The sequence below is a fragment of the Podarcis melisellensis genome (genome assembly GCF_964234715.1).
Source record: "Podarcis melisellensis genome assembly, chromosome: 16".
Classification (NCBI taxonomy): Eukaryota; Metazoa; Chordata; class Lepidosauria; order Squamata; family Lacertidae; genus Podarcis; species Podarcis melisellensis.
Window position 1 is genome coordinate 8,730,160 of NC_138533.1, and position 17,135 is coordinate 8,747,294.

Sequence of the window (17,135 nt, forward strand, 5' to 3'; positions counted from 1 at the left end):
CATTCCTCTGTCTCCCCAGTTTCCAGCATCCAGCACAACTCTGGCTCTTGTTCTTTTACCTTACAAGGTGATGCTGCTTCCAACTAGGCGAGAGAGCCGTCCCCTCTTCCCTACCTTCATTTGTCTCTATGGCAACAGGGCAACCACTTTGGCCATGCAAATGGTGGTACTTAACTGGCCAGCAAATGCCATTGGCTGGTTTGGTTGGTTGGTTTCTTCGTACAGATTCTACCCTCTCTTGCGAAGGATCACAGGCGTGGAAGGGATCACAGGTATCATTCAAACTGACCACTCTCCAAATCCCAAACCATGCGAAACCAAACTAGTGACATCAAAATTGGCGTTATTTAAGAGGGAAACAAAATATCCCCCTTAAACTTTCTTTAAAAAAATAATAATTTCAAATGCCAAGTATTTCATGAAAATTCCACAAATGGACATGGTGAGCGACTAAATAAAATGAATCAGAAAGTGCAAACATTTTTCTTGCAAACACACACAATCCCCTGTAGTACTGGGCACAATGTATGCCAAATTCTGCGAACAAAGCACAGTTGTGCTCATCTGAAAACCTGAGGACGTTTGTACAGTGGTACCTTGGTTTTTAAACTTACATCTGTTCCGACTCCCGGAACCGTTTGAAAACCAGGGCACGGCTTCCGATTGGCTGCAGGAGCTTCCTGAACTCAAGTGGAAGCAGTGCCAGAAGTTCGGCTTCCCTAAAACGTCCACAAACCGGAACATTTACTTCCAGGTTTGTGGCATTCAGGAGCCAATTTGTTCAGGAGCTAAGCCGTTCTGACAAGCAAGGTACCACTGTATTTGAACCTGGAATCGAGGGCCATCCCTACCCTTAGGCAAAGTGACAACCTGCCTCAGACAGGGGAGGCCGTCACTCTCGTTTCCCCCACCCAGCCCCATGTTCTTTAATCAAGCCTGCTGCCCTTAGGTGTGATGGAAGACACTGTCCCATTGCCAACCTCCACCTCCGGCTGCAAAACGCCTTGGGTTCGGACAAGCAGCGGCTGGCACTCATCGCAATTGATGGCACACAGATGAAAAACGGGGGTGCCCCTGTGAACCAACATAGGAAGCTGCCTTGTATGGAGTGGGTAAAGGACCCCTGACCATTAGGTCCAGTCGTGGCCGACTCTGGGGTTGCGGTGCTCATCTCGCTTTATTGGCCGAAGGAGCCGGTGTACAGTTTCCGGGTCATGTGGCCAGCAGGACTAAGCTGCTTCTGGCGAACCAGAGCAGCGCACAGAAATGCTGTTTTACCTTCCCGCTGGAGTGGTACCTATTTATCTACTTGCACTTTGACGTGCTTTCAAACTACTAGGTTGGCAGGAGCAGGGACCAAGCAACGGGAGCTCACCCTGTTGCGGGGATTCGAACCACCGACCTTCTGATCGGCAAGTCCTAGGCTCTGTAGTTTAACCCACAGCGCCACCTGCATCCCATGGAGTGGGTATCATTTGTCTATCCAGCTCAGCATTGTCTGCACTGACTGGCAGGGACTCTCTAGGGTTTCAGGCAAGAGGTACTCCCAGCCCTAACCTGGAGATGCTGAAGATTGTATCTGGGCCCCTCTGCATTCAAGGCCTGTGCTTTGCCACTGAATCTATCGACTTTCCTCTAAGAATAATGTAAGATTCAAGTCTGCACCGTCCAAAACAGACGGCTAGTTTAAAGAGAAACCTAGGAAGCTCTTTTATGCTGAGTGAGACCTGGGATTTGCCCAATGCAAAGCATGTGTTTTGCCAGAGATCCATTCCAAGGTTCCTCACTTCCTGAGACTCACTTTGCCTATTCCACCAGCCTTCTTCAACCTGGGGTTGCCAGCTGCTGCTGAACCACAGCTCCCTTCAAGTAGGCTTGGGATGATGGGAGTTGGAGTCCAACGTCCCTTGGGCGACCGAAGGTTGTGGAGAACTCTGCCCTGTACGGACAGCTGTAACAAGACCCTCATGGGTTGGCTGTGATAGGTCTGGGAGCATCCTCCAGCTGCCTTTCTCAGAGAAAAGTTGCCATCTGCTGGCCACAGAAAGGGCAACAAGCCCTGGTGGTCTGTAGCTGATTGCAACAGGAATGAATTCACACACAGAGCCACAGCGTTGGGCTGGATCTACATGGTTTCATTGAAGCATTTAGTTAGCGTTTGTGAGTGTAAGTGAGGGTATAAGACGAAATGGGCCTTAGGCCTGATCCTGCAAACTCTTCTGTCGGCTCAGCACTGTCCAATGCACAGGGCAGGAAGTGCAGTGTCTGCCTATCTTCGACAGACTGCCACCAGAAGGAGCGAACTCTGGCACAAGGGTGACCCCCACTTAGACGACCACAGAAAACACGCAGGTAAGGATGGGCAAACATGTCAAATTCGGTTTCTCTTTAGGCTTCTTGTTTTTCCATTTCTACACATATCCCCATTTTTCTTAAAAAGTCATGAAAACTGGCATTTATTCCTCCTAAAATACACGCATTTCTATATAACTTTGCAAAGCACATTTTCCCCAAATACAACGCATTTGTGTATGTTACCATCACTAATAGATGGTAATAAAAAGTATATGCAGTTTCGTCTAAATTCCTGGGCCAGAGGACACTTCAAAAATTGGGAGCAGTGTAAATTTCGAAGGAGGGCTTTGTTGAAATACGATGCAAATTTTAACGGAGTTTTAAATTCAGTTATTGATGTTGAAGAGGAAAGGCCCCTGAACGAACACATTCAAAACTTGACGAGAGTGGAAATCTGGCCTTTACTCCGATATAGAAGGGATGGAGGGACGACACCCTCCTTCCAGCTGATGTTGGACTCAAAACTCTCATTAGACTCAGACACAGATGATGGGAGTTGGGAGTCTAGCAACATCTGGAGAAAGGCCAAAGGTTCTCCACCCCTGAACTAGACACATGTCCCAACCAATCAGGGGTCACATATTAAAGCAGGGAAGGGGAGCCTGTGGCCCTCCATATTGTTGGCCTACATCTCCTGCCAGCATGGTTGGGGATGATGGGAGTTGTAGTCTAACAGCATGCAGACAGCCACAGGCTCCTTACCCCCCCACGATATAGCCCAGAGCAACACAAACCATGTGGGCTTAGAATGACGCAGCTCCAAGATCGGGAGTTTGAAGTCCCAGAGGACAAGGAAGAAAGCATATGTGCTTGTGTGAGGGCAACAAAGTCTCTCTCTCTCTCTCCCGCATTCAAATCTCATGCAGCCATGGGGGAGTCCCTCTCTAGTCCTTAGCTTTCCTGTGCTCTTCCTGCTGGTTTTCTCTCACCTTGAAGTAGGAACCAGTCAACATTTGTGTCTTTTAAAAGCAGAGGCGGGGAATCTTTTTCAATGGCAATGGGGTGCAGGGGACACAATGGATATCCCAGGAGGCCCTTCCAGTTGACTCAAAAGTTCCTGGAGACAGAGAAGAGATGGGCCTGGGAGCCTCATCCAAGTCAGCCCTGCTTTTTTGCAGAAGAGAGAACCAGGAGCCCATGGCTGTGCAAGTGTCTGCTTTATTAAAGAGAGGTTTTCAGAAATAGACAAGGACAGACCGGCTCTCTCTCAAGGCTGAAGAGGGGCAAGCAAGGCTTGTTGTGCTGAGACCCAGCTTGGTAGGGGGGAACGGGACACCCCCTCGGTCGTGTTGGGGACACTGACGTTCCAGCGCATCAACAGCAAGTAGACAAAAAGCAAAACAGGGGCCCTGGCCCGACCCACAGTGGCAAGCAGCCATTTCGTCGCAACACTCCAAAATGGCACTGCAGAAAAACAGCCGTCCCAACGTGGCTGTTTTACAACCCAGCCGCCTCTTGTGCTCGTGGCTGCGGACCTTCGCTTCTTCCTCGCTGGCTGGATGGTAGAGATGGGGAAGATTGCAAGGGAAAGCCATGGGGGAAGAATTGAGGGAGGGAAATGATATTGGGAAAGTGGGGAAAGGACAGAAACAATGTCCCCACGGTGGAAGGGGATGGAGGACGAGGAGCCAGAGTTAATAAAATGACAAAAACAAGCCCCTCTGCTCGTTCTCTGCATCTTCGGCGGGCAGTAGGGAGAGAGAGGCGTGCCTGGGAGGCTGAGTCTTTTTAAATAAATAAAAGAGGTAACTGAATGATATATTTACAAGACCAGACAGGGTGGGAGAGGGAAGGGAAACGCTCCCCACCCCAAAGCAGCAACATGCTTCACACAGGACTGTCCACTGAAACGCCACCTGGCAGCAGCTAATGGCACCCAAGTGCGCAGGCAAAATAAGAAAGGCAGGGTGAGAAGAGTCTTCTTGGTCCTGGCGGGCCAACCGACAGCAGGCCAGCGCCGCTGAGAAGGGAGAAAGCCCTGGCCCCGTTGTGCATCGAGGGTGAGGATCACAGGGTGCTCTCCAGCGTGTTGTAGTTGTCCTTAAAGCTCTTGAGCTCCAGGAAGTGCTTGGCTCTCTTGCTCTTCTGGCTGGAGGGCAAGTAGGTGACCTGGATGGTGGTTGGGCCGGAAAGGTCAGGCGAGAGGGTCAGGTCCTTGGCTGCGGACTGGTGCTGCCGCTGGCTGCTGCCTCCTCGGGCCTTGATGCTGCGCCGGAAGAGAGGGGGAGAGGGAAATGAGCAGTTGCTGGATTAGAGAGCGGCTGCATAAGCCCATAGATGCAACTAACTTCGGTTCGTTCATTTCGGGAAGAGGAGATGCCGGGATTTGAACCCACGACCTTCCTTCTGCAAGGCAGATGGCTCTACCGCTGAGCTATGGCTCTTGCAAAGTGTTGCCGGTTTGTGCAAGGGATTTACAGGTCTCCCAGGACACTGCAGAGTTCTCCCAGATGGAAGGAGGTGATTATCAAAAGAACAACCCCAGCCCCTGGACTTACATTGCCGCCAGCTCATACAGAGCTTCCTGGTACTTGAGGAATTCCGTCTTCCCGAAAGTCTGGGAAACAAACACACACACAAAAGTGGGTCAAGAATATCAGGTGGTTTAGCATTGTGGGTCATGCCTGCTCCGGAACATCTCACTCTCCCTCCCGCCTATGAAGCATAGAGGCAAAAAGAAGACATAAAGAATTCAGAGTACAACAACATCAGGCGCGCCCCTCAGCCCGTTTCATAGAGAAATGTAGCTTTCTGGTTCCAAGAGAACGGGTGATTGCGGAGTGTTCCAACCCCGTTTAGCTGGGCATTGGAGAAGGAAGGGACAAAAGATAGAGGCAAAAAGTGGCCTTATCAGCAGCACACACGTCATGGGAATGGGGAGTCAGGGCATCTTTCACTGTACACCATACAAACACATATATACACACACGTCCCAAACTGAAGGCCAAGATGATCTACAAGGAACATGTGGATTCTGTCAGCTGGGTGTTGCGTCTATCAACACTGTTGTCAGAGCAAAAGGCTATCCTGGCTGTTACCACAGTCGACACAGATTAAATACGCATACAAACAGAAATGCCAGGCGCAGGCCACCTCTGATCATGCCAAGGAAGTGAACGCCTGCAACAAAAGCAGGTAGCTGGGGATCCCCCCCCAATAGCTGCATTCCTTTCTGGGTAACACATGCCAGCGGTGGGCAGGGCCAACGGCAAAAGTGGATGGGGCAACAGATGTAAGATGTTAGGTAAAGGGACCCCTGACCATTAGGTCCAGTCATGGCCAACTCTGGGGTTGCGGCGCTCATCTCGCTTTATTGGCCGAGGGTGCCGGCGTACAGCTTCCGGGTCATGTGGCCAGCATGACTAAGCCGCTTCTGGCGAACCAGAGCAGCGCACGGAAATGCCGTTTACCTTCCTGCCGGAGTGTTACCTATTTATCTACTTGCACTTTGACGTGCTTTCGAACTGCTAGGTTGGCAGGAGCAGGGACCAAGCAACAGGAGCTCACCCCGTTGCGGGGATTTGAACCGCCGACCTTCTGATTGGCAAGTCCTAGGCTCTGCGGTTTAACCCACAGTGCATAGTTTCTACACATAGCACTCTTGATTCACCACCCAGAGAAGGAAGTTCTAGGACACCCCCCCCCAATGTTCACTACCCCTGATCTAAAGGGGAAAGGAGGCAGGGCCCATTTTAAGGCTGTCCGCCACAGGAGGAAAAGGAGAAGCCAATGCTTTCAGTGCTAGTGCATCAGTTTCCCCCAGCCCTACGCCCTCAGGGATTAAAGGAGTTGTGGTTTAACAACGTTCTTGGATTCCCATCAACCTCAGCAGTCAGCATGGCCAATGGTCAGAGATGATGGGAGCGCAGTCAAGAGTTCTCAAGATGCTTTTGAAGTCCCAGAGACCCATTCCACAGCACTCTGGGCAGAGACTACTCACCCCTGTGCCATAACGGGCGCTCTCGTACCCATCCAGGAGTATGTCAATCAACGTCTTGCGGACGCCTTTGAAGGGGGTGCTGGAGTTCCGAAGGTCCACCAGGTAGGCCCGGAAGTTCTTCCCGATCAGGGATCTGGGGTGCCTGCCTTCAGAGGAGAAGGGGATCTCTATGGTGTGTAAGGGGGAACAGAGAGAGTGTGAATACGAGCAGGAATTGTAGCCACCAGGCCAGCCACCTTAACATTCGTTTGCTTACCTGAATCCCTGATGGCATCCAAGGCCTTCATCCTGTACATGTAGTTATAGCAAACTGCAATAAAAAAAGACAGCCCAGAGGCTGAGTCAGTTTGGCATCTCTGTGAACAGTCATGCCCTCTTCTCCCACCCCCTTGGCGTGAATTAGGAAACAGTACATGGGCTTCGAGGCGACTCCAGTTGAAGGAGGCGAGTGTCGTCGTGGGACAGCAGCCGGGGCTCATACTTGATGTCCTGAACCCGCGATAGTCGGATGTCAATCTCCTCCTTCAGGCCCTGAGCAGGTAAAGGGTCAGGGTTAGAGGTGAGAGGTACAGCACACGGTTTGCACACCAAAACACTACAAAGGTATCCATAAACCTAACAATTTGCTCCCTTTTCAATATCGCACAAAGACCAGCCACCCGAGGCTACCTCACTCTGCCTGATGGTAGGGGCGGCCCTGATCTGGAAGGCTGTGGTCTTCATCAAAAGCAGAGCCAAGAAAAGTCCTTGGCCCAGTGGGAGAGCACCAATCAAAATCTTTTTAAATGAAGCATCATGAACAGCACTGCCAATCTCCCTTCCTGGGAAAACTCTAAGTGCCAGCCAGACATCGGTGATTGCTTTGGGTGAAGTTTGAAGATAGCCACTTCCAGGTAGGAATGCGGAAGATCCAACAGACCAATAGCAAAGCTCGTTCTCTGGGCGTTAACCCATAGGCAGACAAAACAGCACTGTCAGAAAGGGCCATAGCTCAGTGGGTAGAGCATCTGTTTTTCAAGGACAAGGTCCCAGGTTCAATTTCTAGCACCCCCAGGCAGGGCTGGGAGAGAAAGACTCCCTGCCTGAAGTCCTGGAGAGTTGCTGCCAGTCAGGACAGACAATACCAAGGTAAATGGGCCAATGATCTGACTTGGGACAAGATACTTTCCTATCTTCCTATTGAGGCAAAAGAGGGAGGGGCTAGTCAGCTTATGTCATGCTGTGATAATAAAGTGGGGGTGGGGTGGAGAGAACAATGCTTGTTGCCTTGAGCAAAACGATACAGTAGAAAGAGATAATAAACAATAATAAATATTGTCAAGTATTCACAGTTTTCCCCTGCCAGTAGTCATTTCATTTTCTAAATGAAACATTCCTAAACACTTATTAGGGCTGGGTGATATATCAGCATATTGCCCAAAACTGGTCTGAAGTCTGTATCGTTATATCAGTTTCATAATTTCTGACCTGGCAATATACAGTGGTACCTCAGGTTAAGTACTTAATTCATTCCAGAGGTCCGTTCTTAACCTGAAACTGTTCTTAACCTGAAGCACCACTTTAGCTAATGGGGCCTCCCGCCGCTGCTGCGCGATTTCTGTTCTCATCCTGAAGCAAAGTTCTTAACCCGAGGTACTATTTCTGGGTTAGCGGAGTCTGTAACCTGAAGCGTATGTAACCCAAGGTACCACTGTATTGCAAATCACTGTTTGAGTTTGCTAGGCAAAAAATCACAATGTGGGAAAAACAGTGAAGACAGGCAATGCTTCTCTTGATTCCTGCAGCCCTTGGTAACTCTGCCGGCTCAGCTCTCCGCTGTCTCCTGCAGGGAGCCAGTGAATCGCAAGAGCAGGCGCCAGCAAAAATCACGATGCGGTAAAAGCATCAGCCAATGCTCCATTCTTATTTCAGACACTGTAATATATCATGCGGTTTAGCTGGTGATATATTACAATGTTGAAAACTAGATATCACCCAGCCCTAACACAGTACTTATTTTTATTTATACAGCTCAATTCCAGGACCTTATGCTCCCAACCAGGGATTACACATCAACCAGGGTCAGGAAGCTTTTTCAGTCAGAGGGCCACATTCCCTTTCAAGAAAAAGGAACACCATATTTTAGCTGCAGTTCATTCATTTTCAGCTTTGAATTCTTGTTATCAAAAAAGCATGCCTAGATATTCCATTGTTGTGCCGATAACCTAGGTTTAAGGTGTCATTGAGCTCCTAGCTTTCATATCTCAGTTTCTAATGCTGCTCCTGTGGTTTCCAGCAATCCTCCATGAATTTGTCTCTTTGAAAGCCATCCAGGTTGGTGGCCATCCCTGCCTCCTGTGGAGCGAGTGGAATTGTTTAACTATGTGCTACACAAAGAAGCACTTTGTTTTATCTGGTCTGAGTCTTATGTAGGAAGAGAATCCCAAGGGACAAGCAGAGAGGCCTGGAGGGCAGCATACAGCTCATAGACACCAGCCCTTCTAACCCTAAAACAGGGTTGCCTGTCAACAAACCTTTGGTGCGTGTTGCCCAACTGGCACATGGGGGCCACGGCGGGACTTCATGGCGAAGCGCATGATCTGCCTCTTGACAAATATGAAGAGTAGCACAAAGACCTGGAATAAAGGACAGAAAAAATGCTGAAACAATATCACAGAACTGAAGCAATCCTGACCCCTTCCCACAATCTGTCCACAGGGATTTACTTCCTCCACGCTTATAAAGTATCTATAGTGAGAATACATTGTACACGAGCCAGCAAAGCGTTGCTGTGGCACAGAGGCCAATACAATTGTGGGCTGCTGTCAACCTTATTACAGTGATACCTCTGGTTACATACTTAATTCGTTCCACAGGTCCGTTCTTAACCTGAAACTGTTCTTAAGCTGAAGCACCACTTTGGCTAATGGGGCCTCCCGCTGCTGCCACGATGCCAGAGCACGATTACTGTTCTCATCCTGAAGCAAAGTTCTTAACCCGAGGTACTACTTCTTGGTTAGCGGAGTCTGTAACCTGAAGCGTATGTAACCCGAGGTACCATTGTATTATTATAACCTGGGCATCATGCCTGAGACGTGAGAAGGCACCACAGTACTGAGCACTGGAATGGCTGTAGGGCCAGTTCTGGGCAGTCAAGACCCATTCAAGGAAAAAGAAAGCAAAAATGGAAAGGATTTAGTGTGAGTTTTGAACTTGCAGAAGGATCTTTTTGTGGAGAATGTGAAACTAGAGGAGTTCTGTCATTGTAGCTCCAAAAAGCTGGAATTCTTTTTCCGCAGGTGGCATCAACCTAAGAGGGATCTGCAACGTGTCCAAACTGCCCCACAAATGAAAGACATGAAGGTGTCTGTGTAGTGCTGGAGAGGACTAACAAAGGTCGCTCCAGCGCAGAATCCTAGAGTTGGAAAGAACCCCGAGGGTCATCCCGGTGCGATGCAAGAATCTTTTGCCCAACGTGGGGCTCGAACCCGCGACCCTGAGATTAAGAGTCTCATGCTCTCTACCAACTGTGCACAAGCTTTCGTGTTGGTGTGTGTGAGGGGGAAACTGACGCCGCTGTAGAATTTGTGAAGCTTTCTCAAAACGCCGCGGCTTCTTCGCAGGCTGTTCCGGCGGCTGCTACCTCACAGGGTTGTCGCGGGGGCAAATCTGGCAGCTCCTACCTCGCAGGGTTGTTGCGGGGGCAAATCTGGGACACAGGTGGCGCTGTGGGTTAAACCTTGTTTGATATTTTTGCCCGGTGTCCTAGAACTTCCTTCTCTGGGTGGTGAATCAAGAGTGCTATGTGTAGGAACTATGCGCTGTGGGTTAAACCACAGAGCCTAGGACTTGCCGATCAGAAAGTTGACGGTTCGAATCCCCGCAACGGGGTGAGCTCCCGTTGCTCGGTCCCTGCTCCTGCCAACCTAGCAGTTCGAAAGCACGTCAAAGTGCAAGTAGATCAATAGGTACCGCTCTGGCGGGAAGGTAAATGGCGTTTCCGTGTGCTGCTCTGGTTCGCCAGAAGCGGCGTAGTCATGCTGGCCACATGACCTGGAAGCTGCACGCCGGCTCCCTCGGCCAGTAAAGTGAGATGAGCGCCGCAACCCCAGAGTCGGCCACGACTGGACCTAATGGTCAGGGACCCTTTACCTCGCAGGGTTGTCGTGGGCGCAAATCTGGGAGCTCCTACCTTGCAGGGGCAAATCTGGGAGCTCCTACCTCACAGGATTGTTGTGAGGGCGAAACGGGAGAACGGAAGGGCATGAAGAGATAACCGAAATAGCGACGGGGCCAAAGGCGTGAATGGGAAAAAGAGAGACCCGGGGAAAGGAGGGGAGGTGCGTGTTGCCATGGCGACGCTGCGGTTCCCCCCCCCACGCGTGCCCTTCACGGGACCCCCCCCCCAGCCCCTCGCCTCCCTCCCTCCCTCCCGTCAGCACCCCGAGAGGGACCGCCCTTCCTTCGCCGCTCTTCTCCGCCTTTCCCGCCCGGCGTTTGTCCTCACCAGGCTCCCGTAGGCCATAATCAGCACCACGTTCACCCCGGAGAGCCAGTTGCTGGACTGGGGAGGGGGGGAGGAGGAGGAGGAGGACGAGGTCGAGGACGCCGCCATCCCCGGCCCTGGCGCCTGGCCTGGCCCGGCCGCCCGAAAGGGCCACACAACATGGCGGGCGACGAAGCCGGCCTGCGCCCCCGTCACGTGACGCGGGCCCTAACACCTCCCGCTTCAGACTTCAGACTCTATGGTTTCCGGAGGGCGGGAGAAGAGGAGCGTCGGGTCAGGTGACCGGAAGGAAGCGATAACATATAGGGGAGGAGACATAGAGTGTGTGTTGCGAGAGGGGGGAGGCGGAATAATAGCAAATGCTGGACTGAGGGAAAGCGGGTTTTGGGGAGGGGGCTGGGAATGTGAGGGTCACGTGGCCCGGCTAGTGGGGGAGGTTACAGGGGGCGAGTGAAGGGCTGGGGTTACCCACTGAGTGGAATGTGAGCGACACTTCCGGTTCCCAATGGGACGTCGCCACGTGCAGGACCAACTTGGAGAGAAAGGGATAGGGCCAGTAGGTACACAGGATTTTTGTAACAGAAAGGGAGATCTGTGCACGAGACAGGGCCCATTCTCTAATTTACGAGGGGGCAATTGGTGACCCTTTGGTTGTTGTCAGTCTCACATCCAGCAGGGCCAGTGAGTGGTCAGGGAATTCTGGTGCTGGAGGAGACTCTTGAGAGTCCCATGGACTGCAAGAAGATCAAACCTCTCCATTCTGAAGGAAATCAGCCCTGAGGAAGGACAGATCCTGAAGCTGAGGCTCCAAGACTTTGGCCACCTCATGAGAAGAGAAAATTCCCTGGAAAAGACCCTGATGTTGGGAAAGATGGAGGGCACAAGGAGAAGGGGACGGGAGGACGAGATGGTTGGACAGTGTTCTCAAAGCTACTAATATGAGTTTGACCAAACTGCGGGAGGCAGTGGAAGACAGGAGTGCCTGGCGTGCTCTGGTCCAGGGGGTCACAAAGAGTTGGACTCACTAAACTACAACAACTCCTGCCAACCTAGCAGTTCGAAAGCACGTCAAAGTGCAAGTAGATAAATAGGTACCTCTCTGGCGGGAAGGTAAACGGCATTTCCGTGTGCTGCTCTGGTTCGCCAGAAGCAGCTTAGTCCTGCTGGCCACATGACCCGGAAGCTGTACACCGGCTCCCTCGGCCAGTAAAGCGAGATGAGCGCCGCAGCCCCAGAGTCGGCCACGACTGGACCTAATGGTCAGGGGTCCCTTTACCTTTAAACAACAACAACAACAACAACCCACTGTACTGCTACTTCCCCCCCTAACCCATGCTTTAATGTTTAATCGCTTTTATTGTTTTATATTTTATAGAAATATGTAAAGTTCACTTAATCAGAAAACTTTCTTAGTTGTGCAGTTAATAAACTAGCAAGAAAACACAAAAGCAGGAAAACTTTAAAAAACAAAGATAGTTAACTAAACTATACTGCTACGCTACACAGGTTTCCTAGTTGAAGTCCTCTCTCCGCCGCCTCTTCAAAAAAAGGTCTACAGCAACAACAGTTTTATTAACAACAACAACAACAGTTTTATTATTTGTACCCCGCCCATCTGATTGGGTTGTCTGACGCTGAGTTGCACCCAGTGCTTAGTCCTACTCAAAGCAGACCCATTGGAGTCAATAGACATGACTAGTATAATAATAAATTCAATAAATAAACAACTTCGGCTCATGAATTTCAACAAGGGTCTACTCTTAAGTAAACCATAGTTCTACCAAACCCGCCGTGTCCAACGGGAACCGGAAGTGGCCGCTGGCGATAACGGCTCCCTATCCTACAAACCCACCTCCCCTTTTTCATCCTTGGCCATGTGAGTTCTGGCAGGGAGGCGTCACGTGGTTCCTTTAAGAAGGCGGGGCCAGGCTGCGAGGGGCGGGGTAAGAGTGCGAAAGCGCGCCGGGATAAAGCCGAAGAGCGGGCGGGCGGACTCTTGATGGACAACAGCAAAAGGGGGCGTGGCCCGGCCTCCCTCGCCCGCCGCCCGTCACGTGACGCGGGCCGAAGCCGCGCCGCGGCCCTCCCTCCAATCCCCGCGCGCGCGCGTCACGTGGTGGGGGCAGAGGGGCGGCCCCGCGGCCGCGTTGGGTTAGTTGTCAGTGTGTGTGGCGGCGGCGGCGGCGGCGGAGGAGGCGGTGGAGACTCAGGTAAAGTTGGCGGCCGCGCCGGGAATTGCGCGCGGGCCCTTTAAGCGCCGGCCCCGCCCCTTTCCCCCCCACCACATAATAATAATAAATTCCTTCTTTAATACAGACTTATATATATGTATATCTATATTTTGTGAGGGGATTTTTTTTCTTCCCCTTTCCCCTGGGCTTCAGAAAAGGAGCTTTCCGTGGAGGGTGAGTAGAAGGGGGGAAAGTCCGGCCGGCAGGAATTGTTCCAGGAGGCGGTGGAGCTGCTGGGCCTTCCGAGGGAGGGAGGGGGCGAGGGCGGGGGAAGGGGGCGTGAGGAGGGGAGAGTTCCGGTCCCGAGCGCCACCGCGGCCTAGTCGGCCAGAGCGAAGCCGGGGACTTGCGTAGCGCGCCAGGCTGGGCCAGGGAGGGGCTGAGTCGGGCTGAACCAGGCGGGACCGATTCCCCCCCAGCTCAAACTTCTTCGAGGTCGATCCTTTCCCCACAACCTCTGGGTAGGTAAACTACTTCCTCCCCCCACTTCTTACTCTCATCACTGTTTTTAAAGCATTCCTCCTCCTCGCCCCACCTTGAGGCCCTCTGGGCTGTTTCCGCTTCCAGAGAGCTCCGTGGACCGGGGAAAAGAGAGAGAGAGGAGTCTTTCTTTCCAACTCTCTCCTCCCCCCCCCAAACCACCACTCTAAATCCTTTACCGCAAACACAACCCCACCCTTGACTGCAAGCTGATCCTTCTTCCCGGACAACCAGGCCTGGGGGGAGCTTCCTGCGATCGAGCTGGGGGAGACTTTTCTTTTCCTCTCTAGAAAGCCCGATCCATTGTTCCTTCCCCCTTGGACCGCTTGTTTCTGTTTCTTTCTCCCCCCCCCCCCGCCAAGGTGTAAAAAGCTGGTAAATCTGGCTGGTGGCTGTGAGAGTTAGACGACTTCTCTTTTCTGTCCCCACCGCCCGCAGATCTGTAAACATTCCCCAAGTAGCCCTTAAAAACCTGCACGTGGAAACGATTTAAAAATAAAAAAGTCAGGGGAGGAGAGAAAGTTCCTCAGTCTCCTCTTTCTTCTTTCTTTCTTTTTGTGTTGTGTGTGGGGGGAGAGAAACAACAGCTTGTGCCAAGTTTGCAGCAGCAGCAGCGTTCTGTTTCAGAGTAACTCTGAATCTAGGTTGGGCTCCTTCTAGCTGCAGTCCTTTGGGCGCTCAAGTGAAGAGGTAAATTCCATTGTACAAAGCGGGACTACGGGGGATGATTCTTATCAGTGGCTACAAGTCATCAGGGTTATATATTTCGTCCCATATCAAAGGCCTCTGAGTGTTGGTTTCCTGAGGACCGGTGCTGCTGGAACTTAAGAAGATGAGTCTCATTTGTGGCTACAAATCATCGTAGCTCTGTTATGTCCTCCCTTATCAAAGGCCTCTGAATACCAGTTTCCTAAGGATCAATGCTCCTGTGCTGATGCCCATCTTGTAGGCTTCTCAGAAGTGTTTAGTTGCCACTTTGAGAACAAGATGCAGATGGGCCTTTTTCCAGATCTTGCAAGACTCTTCGCACCTTATTACTTTGTAAGTTTGAGCTGCTAGTGCATCCCTTCCTATAAAGTTACCTCACGCAAGTGGTACTTAACTTTTGAATAAACTGTTAACTGGCTATAAAACTCCCCCCTTTATTATGCTAAATAATTTTCTGGACAGTTCCTTAAACTCCTAGCTGCACCCTTGGATTTTAAAAATATTTTTGGATACTGCCCTTCCTTTAAAGAATTCAGGATGTTGCCCTCCCCTTTATGTGGGAGGGTTACCTTCTTCTATCTAACCCTCACTGTTTTTGCTTGAGGATGAAACAGCATAACTGGCCTTGGTGAACATTGTGACCGAACAGTGTTTCGAATCCAGATCTCTGAATCCTGTGTTGCACTGCTGCTGAACTTCCTTGTCAGATTACTCTTGCAACTTTGTCTAGGACACTTTGCGAAGACCTCTGGTGCCAGGCAGACAGATGGGGGCACTGAAAGAACCAGGATTCCCTCGGTGCCGGAAGCTTTCAATCCAAAGGGTGTGGTGTTTACGAAAAGAGACTTTCAAATACTGCAGAGCTGCTTCTTGTCCTGCCTTTAAAAGCTAACTACCGCCATTCTCCTGAGGATTCTGCCACTCAGTGGGATTTGCGTAATGGTGTTTCTGCTTGTATTGCAGGACAGCTAACTCATTTTTCCTCAAACCTTGGGAGTTTGTGTTGATCTCTGTCACTCTTCTCTCTTCAGTGTCCCCTCCGGCCAGGCCATCTGCTCCAAGTCACCAGTACCATTTCTAGGGCCTCCACTTTCCACATGGCAATTTCAGTTGAGATTTGGTGCCTTTGAGAAAGCTGACTGCCTGCAGCTCCGTGGCTTCTGCCTCCCATCCTTCGAACAGCCCTCTTTTTGTGCCAGAGAACTTGCATCAGTACAGCACAAACACTCTTGGTTCTGTTGTTCTTGCTATTCAGCATCTTCTCTTCTGCCTGGCTTCTTCAACCTAAGTTCTTGCTTTTCGGAAAGGGATTCTTAATAACATACATTGCAATCCTAACCATACCTACTTTGAGGTCAGTGAGGCTTGCTCCCAGGTAAGTGGGTTTAAGTTTGCAGCTTCTGTGCTTTTAAGAGACAGTAGATGGAACAGTTTAATCCTTGGAGCAATCCCTCTATAACCTAGGCTGCTGTTAATTTTTGTCTCACAGACAAGGAACAGAACCAGTGAGTGGCTGCTTTGTTGCTTATTTTATTTGTTTCTCCTTTCTGAGGCTTGGGATTTGTGCGAATATTCCTTTTCCCTCCCTTGCTCTTTAGAACAAGTTGTTGGACTTCAGCTCCCATCAGCCTCAGCATGCCCAATGGTTGAGGGATGATGGGAACTGCAGTCTAGCAACCTCTGCAGGGCCAAAGGTTCCCCATCCATGCTTTAGGAGTTTAAGGGCTCAGGCATCACACAACGAAAGTCAACACTTTTGCCATTATGTCTCTCCTAAGGCGGTTCTTGTAGCTAACCAAAATAGTACTCTAAACTTTTTCATCTTGAGAAAATAGAGTCCAGCAGATAAGATTCTTTTTAGGTGTTATTACTACTACTAATGAATAAATCATATTTACAACTAAATATGTATGTTCTGCTATGGACACACAACAAGTTTCAGGGTGAAGGTGTATAGCTTTTTAGTAAAGTGTGTTTGCATTGTGATCTGCTGTGCAGTCCAGTCCTATGACTCCAAACCACACTCACTGACTTCAGTGGGGCTAAGTCACAGAAAACTGCACCCTTAGGTACAAAAAAAGTTTTGCTAAAGGGAAAGTTGCTTTCGTGTTTGTGTACCTGTGTTTTTCCGTCTATAGCCGTGAGGTTTGCCTGCTCAGGTTGCCAGAAGCATAAACACCCTGTCAGGATCACTTTCCTTTCCCAGTATCTAGTCTTTCCAGCAAAGAATAACCATCTTTCTTGTTGCTTTGTTCTTAGAACCTTGGAGTCCCAGAAGATGCTTTGTGGGACCAGATCTCTTCTTTGACATGGGAGTATTCATCACTAAAGGGTCTATCAGAGCCATGGCAGCCTTTCCTTCAAACTTATAAAAAAAGACTGCATATTGCTCTGGGAGACCTTGTTTGGAACTACTCAGTTCATTAGTTAGCTCTGTATTGTCTCCACACTGGGTAGCAGTGGCTCTCTGTAGTTTCCAACAGGGGTCTCCTGACCCTACCTGGGATTAAACCTGGGGTCTTCTGCACGAAAGAGATGTGAAGCAGGGCTTTGAGGCATCTGAGGAACTTTTTCTTAGTGTAATGATTAAGCATTCAAGCTATGACCTGAACATCAGCAGTGCTCTTCATTATCTTTTGATATTAGGGGTGTCAGATATTTAGGAATAAATTTCCATTGGGAGAGCAACACTGCCTTATCAATTTGTACTGAATAGTAATAACGGGAATCCTAGCACTGACCAATCTTACTAATTATATTAAAGATGGTTGAAGGCTTTGAGTATTGTATAAATATTGTTTCTAATGCTTAATTTTCCTGAGTGAACTGAAACCAACAGCTTTTCATCCTGGCCAAACTGTGATCTCAGATAATAGTGGCTGTTCTCCTTTAAAGAAACTCATCACATCCTTCATCTCTCTTTATTTTCTTTAGC

The 17,135-nt window shown here is 50.1% G+C and overlaps 2 protein-coding genes and 1 long non-coding RNA gene across 20 annotated transcripts in view; 1 reads left to right on the forward strand and 2 right to left on the reverse strand.

Annotated features, from left to right (window-relative positions):
- Nucleotides 1-464: 464 nt before the first annotated feature.
- On the reverse strand, nucleotides 465-2,133 carry LOC309358922. Its single transcript, XR_014163672.1, has 2 exons — nucleotides 1,451-2,133; nucleotides 465-1,094 (listed from the first exon to the last, which is right to left on the reverse strand). It is a non-coding gene; the product is annotated as an uncharacterized lncRNA (long non-coding RNA).
- A 1,362-nt stretch (nucleotides 2,134-3,495) lies between these two features.
- LOC309358604 (protein C1orf43) lies at nucleotides 3,496-10,941 on the reverse strand. Of its 2 annotated transcripts, none has more exons than XM_081891952.1 (7): nucleotides 10,782-10,941; nucleotides 8,809-8,910; nucleotides 6,709-6,826; nucleotides 6,552-6,605; nucleotides 6,296-6,462; nucleotides 4,854-4,912; nucleotides 3,496-4,561 (listed from the first exon to the last, which is right to left on the reverse strand). In XM_081891952.1, exons 1-7 carry the CDS (start codon nucleotides 10,887-10,889, stop codon nucleotides 4,363-4,365), a joined length of 807 nt encoding a protein of 268 aa, XP_081748078.1. In that variant the 5' UTR covers nucleotides 10,890-10,941; the 3' UTR covers nucleotides 3,496-4,362. The 2 variants fall into 2 exon arrangements, with proteins under 2 accessions (XP_081748078.1, XP_081748079.1); XM_081891953.1 differs by lacking the exon at nucleotides 10,782-10,941 and adding an exon at nucleotides 10,467-10,618.
- Nucleotides 10,942-12,871: 1,930 nt separating this feature from the next.
- Nucleotides 12,872-17,135, forward strand: part of UBAP2L (ubiquitin associated protein 2 like) — a 47,670-nt gene continuing 43,406 nt past the window's right edge. For 15 of the 17 annotated variants that reach the window (XM_081891353.1, XM_081891356.1, XM_081891354.1 and 12 more), the window contains exon 1: nucleotides 12,872-12,991. The gene's annotated coding sequence lies outside the window, so the exon portion shown is untranslated. Of the gene's footprint in view, nucleotides 12,992-13,061; nucleotides 13,187-13,337; nucleotides 13,474-17,135 lie in introns of those variants that run through there. The other 2 variants (XM_081891350.1, XM_081891351.1) reach the window with 2 other exon arrangements.

What these genes read in the sequence shown, in the direction of transcription:
- LOC309358604 (XM_081891952.1), bottom strand. Translation starts at nt 10,889, where the DNA reads ATGGCGGCGTCCTCGACCTCGTCCTCCTCCTCCTCCTCCCCCCCTCCC. An exon ending in TTATGGCCTACGGGAGCCTG is followed by an intron (nt 8,911 to 10,781) that starts GTGAGGACAAAC and finishes CCTTTATTCCAG; the next exon opens with GTCTTTGTGCTACTCTTCAT. An exon ending in TTGGGCAACACGCACCAAAG is followed by an intron (nt 6,827 to 8,808) that starts GTTTGTTGACAG and finishes TTACCTGCTCAG; the next exon opens with GGCCTGAAGGAGGAGATTGA.